Source organism: Pseudochaenichthys georgianus, chromosome 18, assembly GCF_902827115.2.
Source record: "Pseudochaenichthys georgianus chromosome 18, fPseGeo1.2, whole genome shotgun sequence".
Taxonomy (NCBI): Eukaryota; Metazoa; Chordata; class Actinopteri; order Perciformes; family Channichthyidae; genus Pseudochaenichthys; species Pseudochaenichthys georgianus.
The window spans coordinates 4,468,353-4,490,872 of record NC_047520.1 but is presented as its reverse complement, the minus strand read 5'-3'; the positions used below and the strand labels follow the sequence as shown (position 1 = coordinate 4,490,872).

At 42.3% G+C, this 22,520-nt stretch overlaps 2 protein-coding genes across 3 annotated transcripts; both read right to left on the bottom strand.

Annotated features, from left to right (window-relative positions):
• Positions 1–876: 876 nt before the first annotated feature.
• On the bottom strand, positions 877–9,260 carry LOC117463322 (E3 ubiquitin/ISG15 ligase TRIM25). The gene is made up of 10 exons (XM_034105507.2): positions 8,906–9,260; positions 7,538–8,122; positions 7,298–7,470; positions 6,613–6,721; positions 5,669–5,764; positions 4,722–4,955; positions 2,934–2,956; positions 2,582–2,730; positions 1,956–2,270; positions 877–1,470 (listed from the first exon to the last, which is right to left on the bottom strand). Exons 2-10 carry the CDS (start codon positions 7,928–7,930, stop codon positions 1,412–1,414), a joined length of 1,551 nt encoding a protein of 516 aa, XP_033961398.1. The 5' UTR covers positions 7,931–8,122; positions 8,906–9,260; the 3' UTR covers positions 877–1,411.
• A 769-nt stretch (positions 9,261–10,029) lies between these two features.
• On the bottom strand, positions 10,030–20,542 carry LOC117463374 (sterile alpha motif domain-containing protein 9-like). Of its 2 annotated transcripts, none has more exons than XM_034105597.2 (2): positions 20,503–20,542; positions 10,030–13,096 (listed from the first exon to the last, which is right to left on the bottom strand). In XM_034105597.2, exon 2 carries the CDS (start codon positions 13,015–13,017, stop codon positions 10,933–10,935), a length of 2,085 nt encoding a protein of 694 aa, XP_033961488.1. In that variant the 5' UTR covers positions 13,018–13,096; positions 20,503–20,542; the 3' UTR covers positions 10,030–10,932. The 2 variants fall into 2 exon arrangements, with proteins under 2 accessions (XP_033961488.1, XP_071062606.1); XM_071206505.1 differs by lacking the exon at positions 20,503–20,542 and adding an exon at positions 19,964–20,008.
• Between the last annotated feature and the right edge of the window lie 1,978 nt (positions 20,543–22,520).

The window sequence follows — 22,520 nt, the reverse complement described above, 5'->3', positions numbered from 1 at the left end:
CTCTTCTGAAATCTATTATAGCCTGATTTCAGACTCAAACTGTGGATTTAAAGCTATGGAATCATAAATATTTGTATTTATGCAAAAAATCCATTTATTAATTAATGCTTTCTCAAAATGTCTTATGGTCATTATAACATGAAGAAGTAATTATGTGTTGCCTTGTTCATGAACTACTGCCCACATCATGATTATTTTTCAGCCATTTCAGTAATGAAATTCAGTCTTATTAACTTCTAAAATGTAGTTAAGTTAAATGTAGATTATGTATCTCCTTCTTTTCTGCCATTCACAAAACATTAAAGTTAAATCATGCTCTTAAAATGAATTTACAAAAAGATAGCTAAACAACTGGGCACATTTCGATAAGCTTTATTATTATTCGTATGTAGACATCTCGTTTTATTTAGGCCCCTCACAAAGTCACCCGTATCAAAATTAAAATCAGTCTTGTACATTCATTTTCGGGCCGAACACAAAATGTTTCAGTAGTAAAGTGCAAAATTCCTCAACATCTGAAACTGATATTTTGGGAGCAATGTATGAACTGTGCACAGCACGTTTTAAATAATGCATGAACAGCTTTTAAAGCACAACTACAGAAAGCAAACTCATCTTATAGACTGCCACACACACACACACACACACACACACACACACACACACACACACACACACACACACACACACACACACACACACAACACACACACACACACACACACACACACACACACACACACACACACACACACACACACACACACACACACACACACACACACACACACACACACACACACACACACACACACACACACACACACACACACACACACACACACACACACACACACACACACACACACACACACACACACACACACACACACACACACACACACACACACACACACGGCAATGAGAAACTCAAGAGATTCAAACACTTATTCTTATTGAATGTAAGGAACTCCAAAAGCTCTCTCTGCTGAGCACCGGTCGTTATATCAAAAGATCTACAGATAAAAGGTTAGATCAAATTCTGATTCGGAAAATTCACCATAAAGTTTGAACCAAAGTTGTAGAAAATCCATGCTGAGGTTTGGCCACCTTCCGTTTGAGTCCTTCCAGCCACATTGTGTCCTTTTACATTGTATGTACACGTCTCCGACTCTAAAGCACCTTTGTAAAGTTCTTAGCAGAATGCAACCGGGCTTGAGCTCCCCGTCCACGTCCTCAGAGCAGAGTTAGCCTTAGGATGCAGCCGAACCGAAGCGCTGGGTTCATCCAGAGTGTCGTTTCAGAATATTGTAGGAGGCAAAGTGTGCTAGCTGCTCGAGGCAAAGTGTGCTAGCTGCTCGAGCCCAAAGTGCTTTAATAGGTGTAAAAATATATGTTTACAAATCCTGGGTTAAACAACTCCCTCTGCCTCGTCCTCCTCTTCTCCAGCAACGGTATCATCCAGGACTCCTGCAGGTTTCACAAACTCAAATGTAAGACTTTGTAAGAATGTAAGACCCATTTCACGGCAAGAAGCTATGAAGGAAAATTGCTATGGAAGAAGAAATACGTCCCATAATTACTTACAAAGTGTGTGTGTGTGTGTGTGTGTGTGTGTGATATGGGGGGATGGGCAAATGTGGGGGGGAACACATCTAGAGTGTGTGTGTGTGTGTGTGTGTGTGTGTGTGTGTGTGTGTGTGTGTGTGTGTGTGTGTGTGTGTGTGTGTGTGTGTGTGTGTGTGTGTGTCATATGGGGGGATGGGCAAACGCGGGGGGAACACATCTAGTGTGTGTGTGTGCGTGTGCATATGTGTGTGTGTGTGTGTGTGTGTGTGTGTGTGTGTGTGTGTGAAGACAACAGGAGCGTTAAAACCTTCTAAATCACATCTTGCTTATTTTTTGGATCATATTTAAGACTTCTTAAGACCCCGCGGGAACCCCGTCATCCTCACCGTCTTCTTCCTCCTCCTCCTCTTCTTCCTCCTCCTCGTCCTCCTCCTCCTCGTCCTCGTCCTCCTCCCCTGGGCTGAAGCTGTAAGCCTCGCTGTGGTCATGTTCTTCTTCCTCCTCCTCCTCCTCCTCATCATCATCCTCCTCCTCCTCCTCGTCTTCCTCCTCCCCCTCGCTCCTCATCTCCTCCACGCTGCTGTCATCGTCGTCGTCGTCATCGTCAACAGCCTCTTCCTCGTTCTCCTCCTCCTCCTCCTCCTCCTCCTCCACGACTGAGAGATGACCTGATGTGACGTTGGAGCGCCACAACCGGCAGCCTGGGAATGTACCGTTACGTTAAATGAACATCTCTGAAACAACGCAAACAACAACATTGAACATTTTAACTTGTGGCATTTCTTAAACAAGTGGAGAAGAAGAGTTATCAAATACACATGTAAGGAGGTTAGAAAAGTGACTCGGACTACTTTTAAACCCAGGCTGAAGACTTTTCTTGTTGCCGCTACTTTTTATTGAACTATTCACATCTCACATTTATTCATGTTTAATTATCGTGTCTCTAACGTGTGTTACGCTCTTAATGTCGTCCATTGTTGTGAAGCGCGTACGGAGATGACGAAGTTCTTACACAGGGAGTTGATGGCGGCGCCAATGTGACACGGAAGTTCCTCATTAAGGAACTTCCTCATCTCTTTCTGCATCATCACCCCGAGGACCTCCGTCTCCATGTCCACGTACTCTGGGTAGAACATGTTCTTTCTCAGCTGCTTACGACACCTAGAACACAAACGCCACGGATCAGCGCTTCCGTTTTCATTCAATCAAATATTGAAAATAAAGATTTGTTGATTTTTGAATCGAAAAATCTGGAACTTTTTCGGTCATTTTAAAACAGAAATGCAAAACATGCTGGTTGCAGCTTCTCTCAAATGCAGCTAATGGACATTAATGAACATGGGAAACATTGAAGCAGCACTTACTGCTTTCCTGTCGTCTTGTACGCCTAAAGGAGAGATGGAAACAACACATGCTTGAAAACGGAATCACAACAGAAGTACATTTTCATTCAAATGTTTCAGTAACGCAGCGCCGAGCACTTCCACCGGGAATCTTTAGGACACGACATGTCTTTGTAGTTCACACACGCATGTTAGAAGCTACGGTCTTTTTGTACACTTCGGGGAAAGGTTGGCAGTTAGGGTTAAAGGTCACCTATTATGCTAAATCCACTTCTTCATGTCTCTTCCACATCAACATGTGTCCCCTCTTCTCCATGTCTCTTCTACATCAACATGTGTCCCCTCTTCTTCATGTCTCTTCTACATCAACATGTCTCTTCTACATCAACACGTGTCCCCTCTACTTCATGTCTCTTCCACATCAACATGTGTCCCCTCTTCTCCATGTCTCTTCTACATCAACATGTGTCCCCTCTTCTTCATGTCTCTTCTACATCAACATGTGTCCCCTCTTCTCCATGTCTCTTCTACATCAACATGTGTCCCCTCTTCTCCATGTCTCTTCTACATCAACATGTGTCCCCTCTTCTTCATGTCTCTTCTACATCAACATGTCTCTTCTACATCAACACGTGTCCCCTCTACTTCATGTCTCTTTTACATCAACATGTGTCCCCTCTTCTTCATGTCTCTTCTACATCAACATGTCTCTTCTACATCAACATGTCTCTTCTACATCAACACGTGTCCCCTCTTCTTCATGTCTCTTCTACATCAACATGTGTCCCCTCTTCTTCATGTCTCTTCTACATCAACATGTGTCCCCTCTTCTTCATGTCTCTTCTACATCAACATGTGTCCCCTCTTCTCCATGTCTCTTCTACATCAACATGTGTCCCCTCTTCTTCATGTCTCTTCTACATCAACATGTCTCTTCTACATCAACACGTGTCCCCTCTACTTCATGTCTCTTCTACATCAACATGTGTCCCCTCTTCTTCATGTCTCTTCTACATCAACATGTCTCTTCTACATCAACACGTGTCCCCTCTTCTTCATGTCTCTTCTACATCAACATGTGTCCCCTCTTCTTCATGTCTCTTCTACATCAACATGTGTCCCCTCTTCTTCATGTCTCTTCTACATCAACATGTGTCCCCTCTTCTCCATGTCTCTTCTACATCAACATGTGTCCCCTCTTCTCCATGTCTCTTCTACATCAACATGTGTCCCCTCTTCTTCATGTCTCTTCTACATCAACATGTGTCCCCTCTTCTCCATGTCTCTTCTACATCAACATGTGTCCCCTCTTCTTCATGTCTCTTCTACATCAACACGTGTCCCCTCTTCTACATGTCTCTTCTACATCAACATGTGTCCCCTCTGTGGAAAGAGACTCTGAAAGTTTCAGGAACAAAGATTCTCTCTCTTTTTGATCCATTTCTATAAAAACCTGTCTGAAAATGAGCTGATCAGATTGTGTCCACTTTGTGATGTCATAACGATGTGTTGTCTTGTGTAACCATTAGCCAATCAGTAACAAGGTAACCCCCCCCCTCTTTGTAACCAAATGTCTCTCAGAGGGGCGTGGGGAGGGGCTCCTTATTTTCATCTACAGTAACAGACAGAGAATCCGCACTTTGGAAACAGGGCTGAAACAGAGGGGATTATGGGTAATGCTGCAATGATCTGTTTGGTGTTTCAGCCAATCAGAGACAGGCTCTGGATATATCTGAGACCTGTGATATATGAATGAAACAGTAGAATAGGGGGCCTTTAAACAACAGCTGGGCAGAGTTGGGCGCTCACCTGGATGAAGCGGAAAGGGTCGTTCTCGTGCGCGAGGCTCTCCAGGCCGCAGCGGACCTCCTGCAGCCGGGCCTGGTCCTGGCAGATCGTGGAGATGTTCTTCTGGATGCCCGGCCCGTTGGTGTCGCAGTGAGCTTGCGTGCATTCCCGCAGTCTGGTGACGAAGCGGAGAACTTTGGCCTTCATCTCGTCAACCAGCCGGTTCAAACACTGCTCAGAGTCGTCCAAAAACGTCTGCATGAGGGAAGTGATGAAGAGGAGGAGGAGGAGGGGGTAAGTATGACGGATTCATTTATCATCGACTTAAATGTAAATATACTAGACTTGTAAAGTTAACTAGAAATGTTTCTTCAGAATGTCAACGAATATTTCACTGCAATTGTTTAAAACATGTTGTATACAATGCAAGCATTTAATTGGCTTGTACTGTGTAGACTATATATATATATATATATATATATATATATATATATATATATATATATATACATATACACACACACACGGTTTAGACATACCAGTCAATTATTGCTTAAAAAATGTCTTCTTTACGAAAAGAAGACATTTGATTGCATACATTTTGCCTCTCGGATATTGTGATGGGCGTTTTTCTTTTTTGCAATGTTTTAGTTACTAAATATTAGTCAATTGCTTGAGAAAATAATTAGCAGATGAATCAATATGAAAGTAACTAATTGTTAGCTGGAGCCCAATTCTATTATCAGATCCTGAACCCTTCTGCTACTGGGAAACCATAAGAAACAAATAAAGTATTAATTGTTAAAAATCATGCTGTTGATTTAAAACAAGAGACAACTTGTGTGCCAGGAAGTAGCAGCCGTGTCTGTCCACTGCTCATCGTGATCACACAGACGTTGTAACACCACAGGTCAAGCGGGTCGGTGTGAGGAGCGATCACACGCAGTGAGCCATAACAGCCATCTCACCTTATTCTGTCTCTCCTTCTCCTTCTGCTCCTGGAGTTTCTTCTCTGCCATGCTGTACTTCCTCTCCACCCTGTGCATCTGTTTATCCAGCGTGCCCTGGTGACCATGACGACGCAAAGTGATAATAAAGTCACAATAGATTTAAACAATGTAAACACAAGTCTGTCGGTGTGATCGCTCCAAAGCCAATGGAAAGTACTTTGTTTCACGGCTGCTTATAATGTCAGACCTAAAACCCATTGAAATATCCAGTGATATCCGATCCAAGACGTCGTCATGAATGATTCTTATAAACACCGTCTGTACAAAGAAACCGAGGAGTCTATTCCACTGTTGTTGTATTGAGTCCATTCGCTGCCAACACAAGGGACATTTTCTGGAAAAGACACTGATTTGGGGTCAGTTCTGTGTGACTCATGCCACATGTTCAATTCAACAGGTTTCTGAGCAGGGAACTGGAAGCCTCTCAGCGTTACACTCTGTGCCGGAGAATGGAGGCAGAGGAAGTGGACTCAACTCTCCTATGGACAGACCACAAGGTCATGTGACTCTTTCCACACACACACACACACACACACACACACACACACACACAACACACACACACACACACACACACACACACACACCACACACCACACACACACACACACACACACACACACACACACACACACACACACACACACACACCACACACACACACACACACACACACACACACACACACACACACACACACACACACACACACACACACACACACACACACACACACACACACACACACGGTTTGTTAGCCTTATAATGCAACGGGGGAAATATAGGGCTTTCCAAAGCAACTTAAACAAAATGGGAAAGTTGCCTCAATAATCACCAAAATAATATTAAAAATGACTGTTTTCTAACCCGTGTAAAAGCCATGGTGATAATAAAAGGTGTACCTTGAAATCTTTCATGGTGTTCTTCAGGGTCTTGATTTTGTGTCCCGAGTGTCCTCCTTCTATGGTGCAGGCGTTGCACACACACATCTTGTCATCCATGCAGTAATACCTGGAGTTTCACACCAAATAAAATACTTTCAAAGGACAGGTCGTCTGTAAACACAGCTGCGCTTGCTAAGGAAAGGGCAACAACTAAATATCTTAAAAATATTACTGTTGTGTCAAATGTTCATACAATCATTTAAAATATATTATGTCTTGTACTCCGAATGCCTTTTACTCGTTTAAATGATCCTATGTGTTTAACAGAGACATATGTTTAGGATTTACATTTCAGGAAGGGTGAAAGGTGGATTAGCAAATGGTTAAAGGACTGGGGGGTGTAATGGTTTAATGGTGGGGATGTGTAGATGATGCCCAAGGGAATTTAAGGGTGGGACCAGTTGGATATCTACTTTTATATATATATATATATATATATATATATATATAGTGTGACTGTGAGCCGTGTTCTGGGTGCAGAACATCTGTCCTCTGAGGGGGAAGTAGCTCTGTTCCTACATTTGAGATCGATGTCACTTGTATATAAGCTTTCTTTATTACTTTATTAAATATAACACAAGACAAACGTTGTCCATGGATCATTTTGCAGTTCCTCTTAAGAATGTGCGCTCCTGCCTCCTACCTGTATATCTCATCGTGATCCGGGCACTTCCTCTTCCACAAGTCGTTCATGGGTTCCGTCAGCGGATGCTCGCGAAACGCCGGCAGCTCCAGATGTGGTTTCACGTGCTCCTGGCACATCGACACTTCACACTTCAGGCACGTCTTGACGGCAAAACATCGACCCGGCGGCGGCTTCCTGCTTCTCCATCACCACCACAGATCCCGAAGCAGCAGAATACTTGTCGTCCACAGCGCAGACGCCCGATGCCTCTTCAGCCGCTGCGGGGCAGTAGTCGCAGGGAACAGCCGACACACTCTTGCCTTGCTGCACTGAAACACTAGAGGACAGCGGCTCTCTGGATTTTGAAGCTGCAGCAGCCGCAGTGGTGGCGCTGCGCCGGTGCCGGTAGTCGTCGGCAATATTTGCTAGTTTGAAGTTTTTCTGAAAGTTGAGGCCACAGCGGTGGCTGTCGCGGCACTCTGGGCAGCGGAAGCGACCTTGATCCGCTTGTCGCCTTAAGCGGTTGAGGCAGTTCTTGCAGAAGTTATGGCCGCAAGGAAGCAAGTGAGGGTCGCGGTACAAGTCCAGGCACACGGGGCAGGTGAGCTCGTCCTGCAGGAAGCTGGACTGCTCCGACTGAGCCGACGCCATGTCAGCGATGGATGGAGATGGGGAAAAGAGGAAGTTGTGGGGATAGGAGATAATAAGGTGGAAGGTGAGGACAGGTGAGAGAGGGATGGGAGTGGGGGGGAAGAGGATGAGAGGCAGAACAGGTAGAGGGGGAGAGGGAGGAGGCGGCAGGTTTCCTGATGTGGAGCTCCACCCTCTGGAGGTATCTGGTTGCTTTAAGAAGAAACAGGAGAAATGCTCATTATACATCAAATGTACTTACCACACCACAGACAAAGTAAAAATGAAAGTAAAATGCACTGTAACTTACAGTAAGGCCCTGAGACAACCTCTGAAACAAGTCTGTTGTCCTGCTGGCTCAGATAAGCTTGTTTAAAACAGACTGTTTAAATGCTATGACCTCGAGATAAAGTAGAAACCTGCCACGTGTTGTTGACATCCGTCAAAAAGTTGTATCCCAATTAGTCAACAGAGTTTTCCACTTGTCAGCCTGAGGGTTAACACTCTGTGAATCTGCTATGAACACGGTGTAAAGTAACTAAATATAAGTTATGTACTTAAATATAATTGTGAGGGACTGTTTTTCTACTCCACTGCAATTCAAAATGTAAATAGTGTGTTTTTACTTACTACACTTATTTAATGCCTTTAGTTACTTTGCAGAATTACTTTTTTCTTGAGGGACATTTTGATAGCAGGACTCTTACTTGTAACAGAGTATTCCTACACTGTGGTATTTCTACTTTTACTGAAGTACAAGAGTACTTCTTCCACCTCACGCAGACCTGTGAACCTGCTCTAACACGCCATTAGAAAGTCGTTATTTATAGCACGTATTCCCAGATTACAACCGTTAGCTACATTAACACTACCCTAGGTTAAGGGGTCAACCAACCGTTAGCTAATTTGCTACTTGTTAGCTACACTGGCTGAGTTCCTGGGAGTGCAATAAGCTTAACAAAACTAGACATACAGACAGTTAAATGTTCTTCTTACCTTGATAAATGATGTCCTTTTATGCCGTCTTCGTGAAGCCAAAACACTGATTTCTGTAGCACAACAATGCTGCTAACGTTTCAAATGTCGACAGGCACCTGTCCTACTGAGGCTAACATGTCACCGTTGTTGTTTTTTTGTTTCCCACAAACATTCCGGTCTGTTGTGAGTCACCGGCCATTTAGATTCTAATCTGGAGTTTTCTGCATTTGACACAAAAGGACGAGTGGAAACACACCTGTATGAAAGACAAACGGACTAAACGGCTATAAACTGGGCAGGTTGATGCGGTGAAAAGGCTGCGTTCAGGGAGCCTCGGAAATTACGCTGCTATTCCATGTTCACCGGAAATGAGTGTCCGCAGAGGGCGCTGTTACATCAATGTTGCGTCCCATTTTCAGAGAATGCTGTTGTTTTATCCAGTGGTGGAATACCAGAATGTGTAATAAGTCATTTGTTTATTTTAGCAAAATATTTCATACACACATTTGTTTCCAACTTTATGGAACAATTATTGAAATACCACAGAAAAAGTCACATCACCTCACTGTAGTACACACTTGGCTTCCAAAATGTACAGTAGAAGTATAAAGTAGTATAACATGGAAATACAAGTAACTCGAATGTGTACTTAAGTACAGTAAATGTGTGTAAATGTATTACTTTCTACCACTGGTTATTAGCGTTGTTTCACTATTGCTTGACCGCACGGTTTTTAAAACAGGCCTTATTTTTATCAAAACTCTAATATGTAAATACATATATTGCCAAAACAACAAACATGCATACATTATTTCCAAAGATATTTGTATGTTCCTTTAATACATAATAAATTAGCAACAAATACAACTAAGAACTCAAAAAATACAAGAACTGCAAATACAATCAATTCCGTCTCCTATTTATTTTAATATGCATGTATTGTAGGCTGTGTTGGAAAAGTACATCGTTGTCATGATTTTAGTTTTGTGTGTTTAGTCATGGTTTTATTTGTGAAATTCTGTTCTCTCCGTGTCTGGTCTTCCTGTGTCTGATTGTCTCATTGTGTTCACCTGTTGTGTTTCACCTTGTGATTACCCTTCTGTGTATTTAATACAATACTCTTTTTGTATGTATATTTTTTATTCATCTTGACATACTGTACAACAGACAAAGTCCATGGGCAGAATTACAAAGCAACAAGACATTACATATGCAGTAAATAAAGAAAAAAAGAAAGAAAAATACATTTTGATACTTTAAAATTAGTTTTGATTGCCTTCTTATTCCTAATGTTCTTAATAGTGCTAATATATTGTTTACATTCTTGATAGAAATGTACAAAATGTGGTTTGTAGTCAGCCCATTTATTTTCATGGATATGAAATGTCCCTAAAAATACAATTAATTGCACAAAAAAGACAAAATCTGCAACCATACTATCATCCCTGAAGTACAAAAGAATGTCTTTGTCCTGGAGTTGAACTTTGTGTCCCGTCTTTTTCCGAATAAAACATTCTACATACCACAATATTCTACAATACAAGCAGTCATAAAATAAATGGCCAATAGTCTCTTCTTGTATATTACAAAATGTAAGATGTGTTGTCTTTTACTGCATTTGGGTCCTATATTCCCCAATCCTGACAATTGTAAAAAGCACATTAAAATAAAAATGTCTTTGATATGAAATCAGACTCAATACTCATTATATTCAATTACACTACCAGCATTATTAAAATGGAAGCCACGTGGTTAAGATACGGATAAGGTTAAAGTAGTCAAGAATGAATATCTGATTTTGAGAGAATCTCTATTCAACACCAATTCACCAAAAATAATTAGTAACCTATTTTTCATGATTTTTGTATCTTTCTGTTACAAATGCAACGTTTGTGTAAAACACATTAGGCAGGCTCTAGGGATAACAATGTTGGTCAGTCCACCATTTTTGTCCAGACTGACATATCTCAGCAACTTCTGAATGGGTGGCCATGACACTTGGAACTGACATTCATCTTGTAGTCCCAAAGTGGTCATTCATGCAATCACTGTCCAGACATGCTCTTCACTCTGAAGACGAGAGGACCCTGGATGGTGAAGCCAAGATAGGAAAGCATTGGGCCTGGCGCTGAATCATCATCAGGGTAAACTATGGTTTTAGCTTCTATTTTCTTCCCCCCAGCCGAAACATACACCATCTTGTGATCCTGTGGAGATAGTGGAGACTGGCATGGCTCCACGTTGATTGGGCTCAGCATGTCTTGGATTTCTTGGATTCGCCACACATCCCCTGTGATCCACATGTTATGGATCCGCCTCCATTTCTCTTTCGTTCTCTCCCCTTGTTCATCAGATAGCTCAGCGTGCACTTTTTCTTCCACAATTGCATCCAACTTTGATTTGTGAATCCATTTGCGAAGTCCAGAGCCCTTCCCCAGAAAGAAGAGAGGCAAAAGGTACCGACCTCGAAGGTACTTGGCATATTTGGTTGTCTCAAAAGCTTGCTCCATTAATGTGACATACTCTTGCAGATCAGGGTCAAGTAAGCGGTCAAGAGAAAGTTGTCCAAGCTCTTCTCTGGTTTCTTGATCATCATCGCTTGCCTCATCCTCCCACGTTGTGTCCTCCAAAAGGTCATCCTCTGTGCTCTGTTGTTCGTCTTCTTCATTCTCCTCGTCCTGCACGGCCAGAGATTGTCCGTCAGACCAAAACAACAGCAGAACCAAAAGGTAAAACTCAGGGCTTCTGCAGCGTTTTTCTGTGTCCAAGAATCGGTCTATTATTGCTTGGAGTTCTTTCACCGGGGTGAGCAGAGGAGAGTTGTGCATCTTGTTGCTCAAGTTGATGTTAGAGAGAATGTACATTTCAGCTGCTTTGACATCAAAGTTGACCTCGTAGTTGGCTTTCAAAAAGACTTGGTTCGCCTCCAAATCAGACACTGTTTCCTGGTGCTCCTCAAACAAAGCGCGCCTTCCCTTTGAAGTGAAAAGGCCTCGATTCAGACTATCGAGGAGGCCTGCAAAGGTGATGGACTCAGTTGCTTTGTTCGTTGTGTACATTTCGTAACAAAGAACAACATCCTTCCAGAAGAAAGATGGCTCCAAAGATTGCATGTCAGGCTGAGAATAGGCGAGGTACCATTGGAAGAAGGCAAACTTGGCTTCAACTTCCATTTTCTTCTCCTGGATGAAGCTGTGATTCAGTGAGGGATTCAGTTTGCACCCGCTGAGTTTCTCAAAGGCTATCTTTGCCACTTGCATGAAGCCAAAGTAGCCTCTGTTGTTGAAGGTAACTGAAGTGCTTTCAGTACCTGCTGAGTCTACCATGTCTGGGCTCACTTCTTCGTCAGCTTTCACCTCAACATCTTTAAAGGCTTGGAAGGCCACTTTTGCCTTGCGTAAGATTTCCTCAGGTTTTGATTCCCCCAAAAATTGGTTCTTATGAACCTGCCCGAGAGTGTCAGCAACATAAGAGTTTTTTGGAGCTCTTCTAATGGCAGTATTAGCCCACTCCTCAGCTTTTGTATAGTCAATGATGCCTCCTTTGACGTAATAGAGACGAGAAAGTGTTTGGGGGAAAATGGTGTTCCCTGTCAGTTTATAAGCTGCGGTTTTCAATACAGACACAGCCTTGTAGAAACTCTCTTTCTCCTGTATGTCTGAAATCAACCTTGAGAACTTCTCTCTACCCTTTTCTTCCACTACTCTCGTTGTCAGCAATGTTTTAATGGAGTCGATTATATGTGGCTGAATCTGATCTCCACAGAGTGAAACCATTAACTCCTTCATGGTAGCACTCCTGGAAAGACCTAGGGCAGCTAGTTCGTTCACAGCACTCTTCGCGAACACTTGGTAAATCGAACATTTGGGTTCAGACGGACCGGATATGTTGATAAAGTCAATGAAAGGCTCCATTCGTTTTTCAAAGGGGGGGCCGCCATGGATGGGATCAGGTGGTCCGAGGATCTGTTGACACTCAGACATCAGGAGGTAGGCCTCAGGATCGTATGCGTTCAACATCGCCAAAAAAGAGAATAGTTGCATCTTTGGGGACTTATTGTTTTGTGACAAATTCTCTGATGATAGCAGTTGCTTGAGCTGTTCAACTCTTTCCTCCACTGTCGACTCCATTACGGTGAGCTAAAGATGAAAGTGTGTTCTTCACTTGATGCTAATGCGCCACAAATGTACTGCAGCAGTATTCACACACCTAAAGGGGGGATAACAACAGATGATGACGTCAATCGGTTTGTACACCACTTGAAATATCACAACTATTGACATTTGTTTTAATGTAATATGCCCCAACTACTATTGGGTTGCCACAATATTTGTTATAGATATCAATTGCCATGCACAATATTTGTTATAGATATCAATTGCCATGCACAATAATTTAGTAATTGGCTAAATATCTGAAAAACTGTTGACATTCCCATCAAGCTCAAACCACTTTTGTTGGTTTTCTTTATAAATAGTTTTTTTTACTTCTTATAGATATTTTTAAACTACACCAATTGGGATCCATCGAATAAAGACACTGGCTCTCAGAAAAAAAACCTCTATATTTTTTTGCAGAAAGTAAAGAACCGATTGATTTATTCAAGATGTTACTATTAGTTACCCACCATACAGTTTTACCCAACCTGGATACCCAAATGTTGTTCTAAATTACGTGTTACAGTGGGGCAAAAAATTACACAATATTGATTGGTTTAAATTGTGTACAATGCTTTTGTGTTTTTAACCTTCAATTCGGGGAAAACATTTTTTTTTTTTCGGAGTTTAGACACTACAGAGTTTCCGAAGACACTACACTACCCAGAATCCACAGCTATCGTTTGGGACTACAACATCCGCCTTGCTTTACAAACCCTGTGATTAGTCCTCAAGCTCTGTGATTTGATGTTGGAGTAGCAGTGTGACAAGGTTACGCTGAGCGTCAAACAGCTCTTTGAAATGGAATGGAACCACGGCAGACTATCCAAAACTGGATGGGTCCAGCCCCCGGGTCCAGCCCCCCCCCCCCCCCCGAATTACAAATGCTCGCTATTGTGTGTTTCGCAACATGTTCTATGGCACGTCTCTACTGGGAAATGTAGTTTTAAAAGACGTTTTCGTATTTCCCACAATTAGAAGTTGCCAGTATTGAACTGTTTACGCCCCTGGAGGTTTAGGGGATACGACACACAGTGGTGTTATCGCATTTAAAAAATATAATTAATAAATGGGTGAAAATTGCTTTTGTCCATAATGGGCAGCATTAGTATACCCATATGACAGCTAAGGTCAGAAGAGCTTTATTTAACAGCTGGTCTTATGTCTGTGACCCCTGTTGTTAATTGATAAGTCTGAAACATGCACTCGTCAAGGTTCAGATGCACATTTAGTAAATATGGCATAGCCATCAATCATCTTAAGATAAGATACTTTATTGATCCCAAGTTGGGAAAGGTTTTTGTTACAGCAGCATGTACTACTTCGTTCTACTCCACTACAATTCAGAGGTTAACCTGGTATTTTTACTCCACTACATTTATTTTTGTTACTTTGCAGATTCTGATTAATGATGTGAAATATAAACAACCCTTAAATCAGACTTTAGTTACACCTGAGTCAAATTCAGCCATTTTAGTTTGTCTGTTCTATCTTTGGACGTCCTGCACTAAACTGTTTTATTGCAAAATCACTACAGAATCTTCTTGATATTTTCTAATCTATATTCTATCCTTGACCCCTATTTTGTATGGAGGCTACTCTTAATATTTAAATGTTTTCATCAAATATAACTTATTCAACAACTAAATTCAATAACGTGCTTTAACCACTAGGTGGTGCGGGTTAACAAAACAGTGGTCTAGTTAATAAAACATAATAATATCAAACATAATATGACTATTAACTTTATTGTGAAATTAAAACAGAACGGTAAAGGAAAATACAGTTTCAGTCTCTCGATTTGAAGCTTATGCATTGTACCATGAACCTGTATAGACCTGTAACAGTCAACTGCATGAGGAGTTGGAAAGGTAGTTCAGTAAATCAGTAATATCTTTAAAAACTACAAAAACGTCCCTTTCTATCAGCTGTGCACCGTTATGGTGTAAACACAGCCTATCTACCAATTGGATCAAATATAAAAGTCAGCCGAATTAGTGTTGATACTGCAAGGAGACGTATTGAGTGAAAAGAAATGGAAGATGTTGTTTAATTGCTGATATATTTATGATCCACGTCACATATTCAGTTTTCGCAGCATTTCTTCCAGTTTGTCCAGAAGTCTTCTCATCAGGGCTCTAATTAATTAAATAGAGAACTACGGCAGATGTGTAATATTGAATGCAGCCAAACTGTGTATTACAATGCCGTTATGTGATGAATTCCAAACAGAAAAGCAAGAACACTCAAAATAAAGTATTTTTATTTTTGTTTTTTAAATGTTTTCCGATTTCATATCGCATAAACACCATATCCCAACATGCATTGCGGCTAAAACATCCAAGATTATGGGTGTAGTTCGATGTTTTAGCCTATCAAAACCTCTGAAAAAATAAATGTGTCTCTCAGAATCGAAAGAGAAAAACCTATGGGGAAAACACGAAAGCATTGTACACAATTTAAACCAATTAATGTCGTATAACAAGGATAAACTGATGTTTTTTAGTGGATGAGTACTGCAGATATCACTGTTAAATCATTTGATCATTGGTTTTATTATGAAAACGTCGATACCGGAAATACTGTTTTGAACCCGTAACTTTACATGGAGGCTGCCGCATACCTCAAATCATCTTCGTAATATCTATCAAACTATAGATCCTACATATCGACTGGACGTGGATTCTAAAAGTACAATATAAACTTCTCGCTAGAAATCTAATCAAAAAGCGTTTTAATGGCCAAACTATCCTACAATTTAGGATTTTACAGAGAGGGTTATTTGTGAATAAACGACCATCTGTAACGTTTGCATTGAACGGGAGCACTTTCAAACGTAATTATAAGACGTATTAAGCGCTTGAACAAACAACATATTTGGTCGTATGAGTTGGAGGACTTATTGTTATTTAATTTAGTATTAAAAGTAAGCATACAGTAGGACACCAAACCAACTGAGACCCGTCTGTCCGCCGCATCTACGCACTGAACCACACACACCTACATTTCCTAATGGTCTTAGAAAAATATCAACTCCTTGTTTGTAGATATCTACTTAACTACAGCATACAAATACAGAGAGTAATGTGGGCCTGTTATACTGAGTGATATATATTTTACACACTGCTCTGCTTTCTGCACGGACCTCACAGCTGTTCTCACTGTAAACATCGCGTTGCGATGAGAGCAGTTACTAAAGTAATATCTAGGGGATGCATGCAGAGCTGTCATTGGCTGAGATAAGTCCGGCCGTGCGTCACTCCTCCACCGTTCCCGGAAATGCATCCGCGGAGGAGCCGTGGAGGAACCATCAGTGTATCCTCGGTTATAGCTCCTCCAGAGAGCGATGCTCGATGCTCGGTCCTCGATGTGCATTTAGAGAAATGAGATGTCCTTCAACATGGCGTGCTGATATCCACTTCCGGGTCACTCATACTTGCCAACCTTGAGACCTCAGAAATCGGGAGCATTTCCAAAACCACCGCGGTGGGTGGGGTGGTGGTGCTAGTGGATCGCCGGAGCTGTATTAGATTAACATTAACATGCTTATTGTAGGTGTAAGTGCACTGCCTTGCGGCCCGTAGCACCATCCTTGATGGAGCATGTGTGTGGGCTGGACCTGTATTTTACAGGAAAGGAGTGAGCAGAGGGTTGAGTTGTCGATTCTTGTTCTGTGACTATCTTCCTCACCCTCTCAGACTTTCAGTTGCACGCTACTAAAGAGACGCGCTACCATGGAAACCAAACAATGGTGTAGCTGTATTAAAGTCCGAGTGGAAACACTTGAGTAAATCTGATTTTGTCAGGAATCGGGAGAAATGCAGGAGAAATATGACCCCGGGAGGAAACCGGGAGAGGGTAATGAGTCTCCTGCGAAAATCAGGAGGGTTGGCAAGTATGGGGTCACTACCGGAGGGCTGAGGAGTCGAGGAGCCGAGGAGGGGAAATTAGAGTACTGAGAAGCCTTCACTATAGAGAGGCGAAGTCCCGCCCATCTACTTCCGCCCCATGGGACCTTATTTCGGAAAAAGTATGTATTGAAGTCAATGGAGAGAGAAAACTTATCTTTCTATCCCGTTTGAATTGAATATGATGTTTGTCAATCTCATGTAAAAAAAGTCACAGTTTGTCGTAAAACTGTTGAAATATAAGACTATGAAAAATACGCAACTAGAAAGACTACAAATGCCAGAATCCCGGTCCCGCATGCTGGCTCTTATGGAACCGACTAACTCCCCTTGTGTGCAGGCCCGCCTTAACCTGCCATCAGGCCCTGGGGCTGATGGTTTTGTAGGCCCCCTATTTAAACAACAAATGAAAGTCATGTATAGCCTCGGCAGGCTCTGTGATCGCACTTCTCCACTCTGCTCTACGCGCGCCTGGTCCTCTCCTCCAGATGAGTGACGTATCGTCGCTCCCTCATGTATTTGTCCGGTTGCCGTTGGCTCCCCTCCACGTAGCAAGTCCTCGTCGTCCTCTCATCTCCTCCCCTCCCTCCCTCCTGTCTGTTTTTCCTCTCCCGCTACTCCATCGCTATCAGAACCAGACGGCCTACTTGGCTCCGAGGCCCCGCGGCCGGCACCGCTACCGCTCAGCACAGAACTCCATCTGTCCTTCCTCCTCATCCCGGCCTACAGGTTTAAAATAACCTGTAAGCTTCGGCATTTTTTGTAATAGCTGCTGGTCTCGAAACTCCTTTTCCCTCAACAATTTCCTTTTCCGAGCGCCACTCTCAAACTTTTTCTTCTCAAACTTTTTCTCCTAAACAACCTTCATCTGTCACTCAATCACTCGCAATTTGAATAAGGCACATGTGAAACATATTCTCTTTCTGATTGGCTGTTACGTGGTGCCCACTGACTGTTTCGGAGTCATCTCTGGAATCCATCGATCTGATTGATTAGCGGAGCAAATTATCAAAATACTACGGAGGGAAGATATTTTCGTTGTGTGTGTGTGTGTGTGTGTGTGTGTGTGTGTGTGTGTGTGTGTGTGTGTGTGTGTGTGTGTGTGTGTGTGTGTGTGTGTGTGTGTGTGTGTGTGTGTGTGTGTGTGTGTGTGTGTGTGTGTGTGTGTGTGTGTGTGTGTGTGTGTGTGTGTGTGTGTGTGTGTGTGTGTGTGTGTGCGTGCGTGCGTGTGTGTTTGTGTAATTTTGCGTTTGTGTGTATTGTGTTTGTGTACCGGGGAAAACACTCTCGAGAAACACCGGCTGTTGTTATGCCTGCTGTGACGTCAAGTTACTCCGTTCTCCGCTTGTAATTATGCCGAAGCTTCAACGTTGTATTTATCATCTGAATTTGTCGAAACAAGTTTAATATTGTGAAAGCCAAGACTTTGTTTATTTGAAACTAGATGAAAACAAACTGTAACGGACCCTGACGTGTTATCTATGATTACTATACGCCTTACATTCATAATTTCAGCCGGAGGGAGGGGGAGTGAGTGGCGAGTGAGAGCTGTCATCTTCCCTTTACAAGCTTCAAAAATGTATTTATCGTGTGATTTTGGAAATAAAAGTTTCATATTCTGAAAGCCAAGACTTTGTTTATTTAAATGTTTTTCAAAAACATCCGAAAAAAAAAAAATTTTATACTTTTTTATTGGCTCATGATAGGCCCCTGATATCCGTAGGCCCCTGGGCTTCAGCCCAGGTCAGCCCGTGCATTAAGGCGGCCCTGCTTGTGTGTATGTACAGCTCTCAACATGCCCAGACTTGGAGTGATTTTCACCTCGTTTAATACTTTAAACAAAAGAAGTGAAATGTGCTAACGTGACGGCCGTCTTGGTGTGTGGTGCGAGACGGGAGATGTAGTTCATTGAGCGGTTTCACACAAAAAAAGTGTTACTTCACAGTTTTACGACACATTTAATTATCTTTTAATTTGAAAAAAATCATATGTGGCACAATTCAATTGGAATCGAAAGATAATCTTTCTCTCCCCATTGACTGCAATACATACTTTTTCCGAAATAAGGTCCCATGGAGCTCCCCCGGAAAGGGAGGGACTTTGCCTCTCTATTTCAAGTATACTACTTCATCGAGTGGCACCGAATGCTGGGCATTCAAACAGTCCTTCGGCGCCACTCGATGACGTAGTATACTTGAAATAGTGGCTCTGCAGAAGCTCTACTTCACATTGAGAAACGGCCTGTGTTGCAACCATAGACTATAAAGGTTGCAACAAGAACTGGATACAGCGTGGGAGGCGGGGTCTCGTTCTTTCCGTTGAGAGCTGCTGATTGACGCATGAAGTCAAAATGGCCAAACTTTTGAGAGAGCGAAACGTCACAGAACCATCATGCCTGGTTGTCAGAGCAGAAGTACCCGTATGTGTGCTCAACAAAACGTGATCTGTCTCTTCAATTTGTGTCAACCACAGACCTTATTTCCAGCTATTTTCCAAAATCTGAGAAATGGCATTGCTTTTTGGCGAAGGAACCAGAAGTGGTAAAATGCTAACTTACTTCCGGGTTTTAGGACGCGTCACTGTGGTACTCTATAGATGTTGCAACTATACAGAGCTTTGGCAGTACTGTATGCAGGGGTTAAATTGGAGCACGTTCACTAAGCCGAAAAAAAACTATATCCGGTCACAGAGCTCTGCTACTTTAAGTTTATCCCAATAATTATAAAGGTGTGCATTGGAAATATTTGTTTTCATAAATTGCATTTATCTCTCTCGCTCGCTCCCACGCCCACTTTGGCTGTGAGCTGCGGACGCCTGATAAGCGATCAGGCGATGGGCGCTGTAAGTGATGAAAGGGGGGGGTGTTGGCCGCGGACGCCTGATAAGCCACAGTGTTGGCTGTAAGTGATGAAAGTGGGGGCCAACACACCCCACTTTCATCACTTACAACGCCCATTGTCTAGGGCAAATGAAAAGTGTAACTGCATGGGTGAAAAGGGTGTTAGATTTACTTAATTGTGAATATTGTTACATCAAGGCCGAAAATTAGGATGAGCGGGCAGAGCGGCGACAGTCACAAAGGGTTTTTCCCTCCCAGAGCTGCAAGTGCAGCGCCCCCCCAGATATGGCGCCCTAGGCGAAAAGATCAGTGGTGGAAGTAACGAATAATTTACTTAAGTACTGTAGGCTACTTAAGTAAGATTTTGAAGTTGTACTCGAGTTTTTAAATTGTACTTCTATTCCTCTACAATTTAGAGGTAAATGGTGTACTTTAACTTCACTAAACATTTGTAATACCTTTAGCTTCTTTACAGATTTGGATTAATGATCTGAAATATAATATACATTTAAATCAGACTTTAGACACCAGGAGTAAATTCACAACCATGCAGTAGCCTATACAAAGTCATTAAAACTAGCTGCACCTTCACCAGCTTTCATAACACTTAAATGCATCAATAATTATAATCAAAACATATCATATTATTCTGAAATGAAATCTGCATTATGAGTACTTTTACTTCAGATTAGCTGTCAAACTGCATCTTACCTTGTCTCTCTCTCCTCGCGATCCTCTGAGTGATCTGTCTCTCGGTCTCTCCTCCTATTTGTTAATTCTGAACTGTTTCAGTTTCGTTTCTGACAAAAAAAATATTAATTCCCTAAAATCCCCCCACCGGCACACGATATCCTGTTGAACAACACCTTAAAAAAGGCTTATTTGTGCATAATCTTTTATCTCTCCAGTTTTTAACGATATTTTTGGTTTACTGTCCTATAGTATACATTGAAATGATTTCAAACCTGTTTATCCCAATAATCATAAAGGTGTGCATTGGAAATATTTGTTTTCATAAATTGCATTTATCTCTCTCGCTCCCTCGCTCCCACGCCCACTTTGGCTGTGAGCTGCGGACGCCTGATAAGCCAGCAGTGTTCAGGCGATTGGCGCTGTAAGTGATGAAAGTGGGGGGTGTTGGCCGCGGACACACCTCACTTTCATCACTTACAGCGCCCATCGTCTAGGGCAGTGGTTCTCAAACTTTTTTCAATAATGTACCCCCTTTGAAAAAAAAAATCAGCAAGTACCCCCTGATCAGCACAAAAACTATTTGTTAGGGGGGAAATGCCTATAAACAGGTACAGTACAGTGCTGCACCATCAGTGTCTGATTTATTAAACAACAACCTTGTAACTGAGAAACACTTAAATGCTACATTTAAAATGTTTACAATCCATCACTAAATTCATGGCAAACCCATTTTAACATCATGCAATAACACTGAGACGACATTAGCTGCATTGAACTGATCTTTTTAATAAGTTGTACTCAATGTAGTGAAACATGGGCTTGTGCTTCACTGAGGATCTTTGTCATTCTGACAGGGAGGCAAACTGCAGTTATTACACTTCACGTTTTGAAATATGTGCAACTCTGTTAATATAAAACCCACACTGCTCAAACTTTGTTACTTTTCCTCAAATTGGTATATTTATTTATTTTGGGGCGTGGGGAATGAAGAGAAAAAAATATGAGCATTTTATGAGCATGGGATGTTGACCCCTCCCTCATATAAACATTATGCATAATGCTGTGCTATACTTTGCGGCCACACGCCGTTGCCAAGCAACGCTTATTGTTTAGGTCCTTTGATAAGCAGGCAGTCATATTATTAGCTAGAACTAACTAGATCTGATAGATTTGGACATAAACGCGAGTGAAGTCTAACCGGACGCGAGAGAGAGATCAGATCAGCTGCTGCTGACAGAGAACACGCAGCTCTTCGTGATCACAGCTCCCCCGCTGTGACGGACCGTTGAGCGGAGCAAAATACACTAGTTAGACCTAACACACTTAGCAAGTTGATCTACTCTGGAACTAGCTAAACTAGTGATAAATATGTGTATTCTTTACTGTCGGGTCACTCATCACAGGTTCAGCGAGCTGCACGAGACTGGCTGTCAGGAGAGGGAGAGGAAAAGAGAGCACCCCGTTTATTTTTCCCATTTTATTATCCAGAATTTCTGTAAACCTTTGAATAAAGTAGTTCATCTGCTATTAGTAGTTTGTTTAAATGCATTACTTATGTTTGTTTTTTTCATTAACATCAAATACATCTCACGTACCCCCTGAAGTACCCCAACGTACCCCTAGGGGTCCGCGTACCCCCATTTGAGAACCACTGGTCTAGGGCAAATGAAAAGTGTAACTGCATGGGTGAAAAGGGTGTTAGATTTACTTAATTGTGAATATTGTTACATCAAGGCCGAAAATTAGGATGAGCGGGAAGATGACATATTTTTCACATGAATATTCCAGCCAATCTCTGTCTTACCCCACTGTACAGGCGAGTTGGGTACTTTTTAAATATACCTGGGCAGGCTCTGTTTTGCCGAGGTCCTCTGGCACTTGTGGGCGCTGAGGGGTGGCGGTGTTTGGGGCAACGAAGACGGCTGCAGCTGCTCCGCCTCTGTGGGCGAGGCGGGAGGACGTTAGTGTTTATGTTTATTAAGGATGCCCATTAGCTTGTGCTCTTGACAAAAGCTACTCTTCCTGGGGTCCGACAC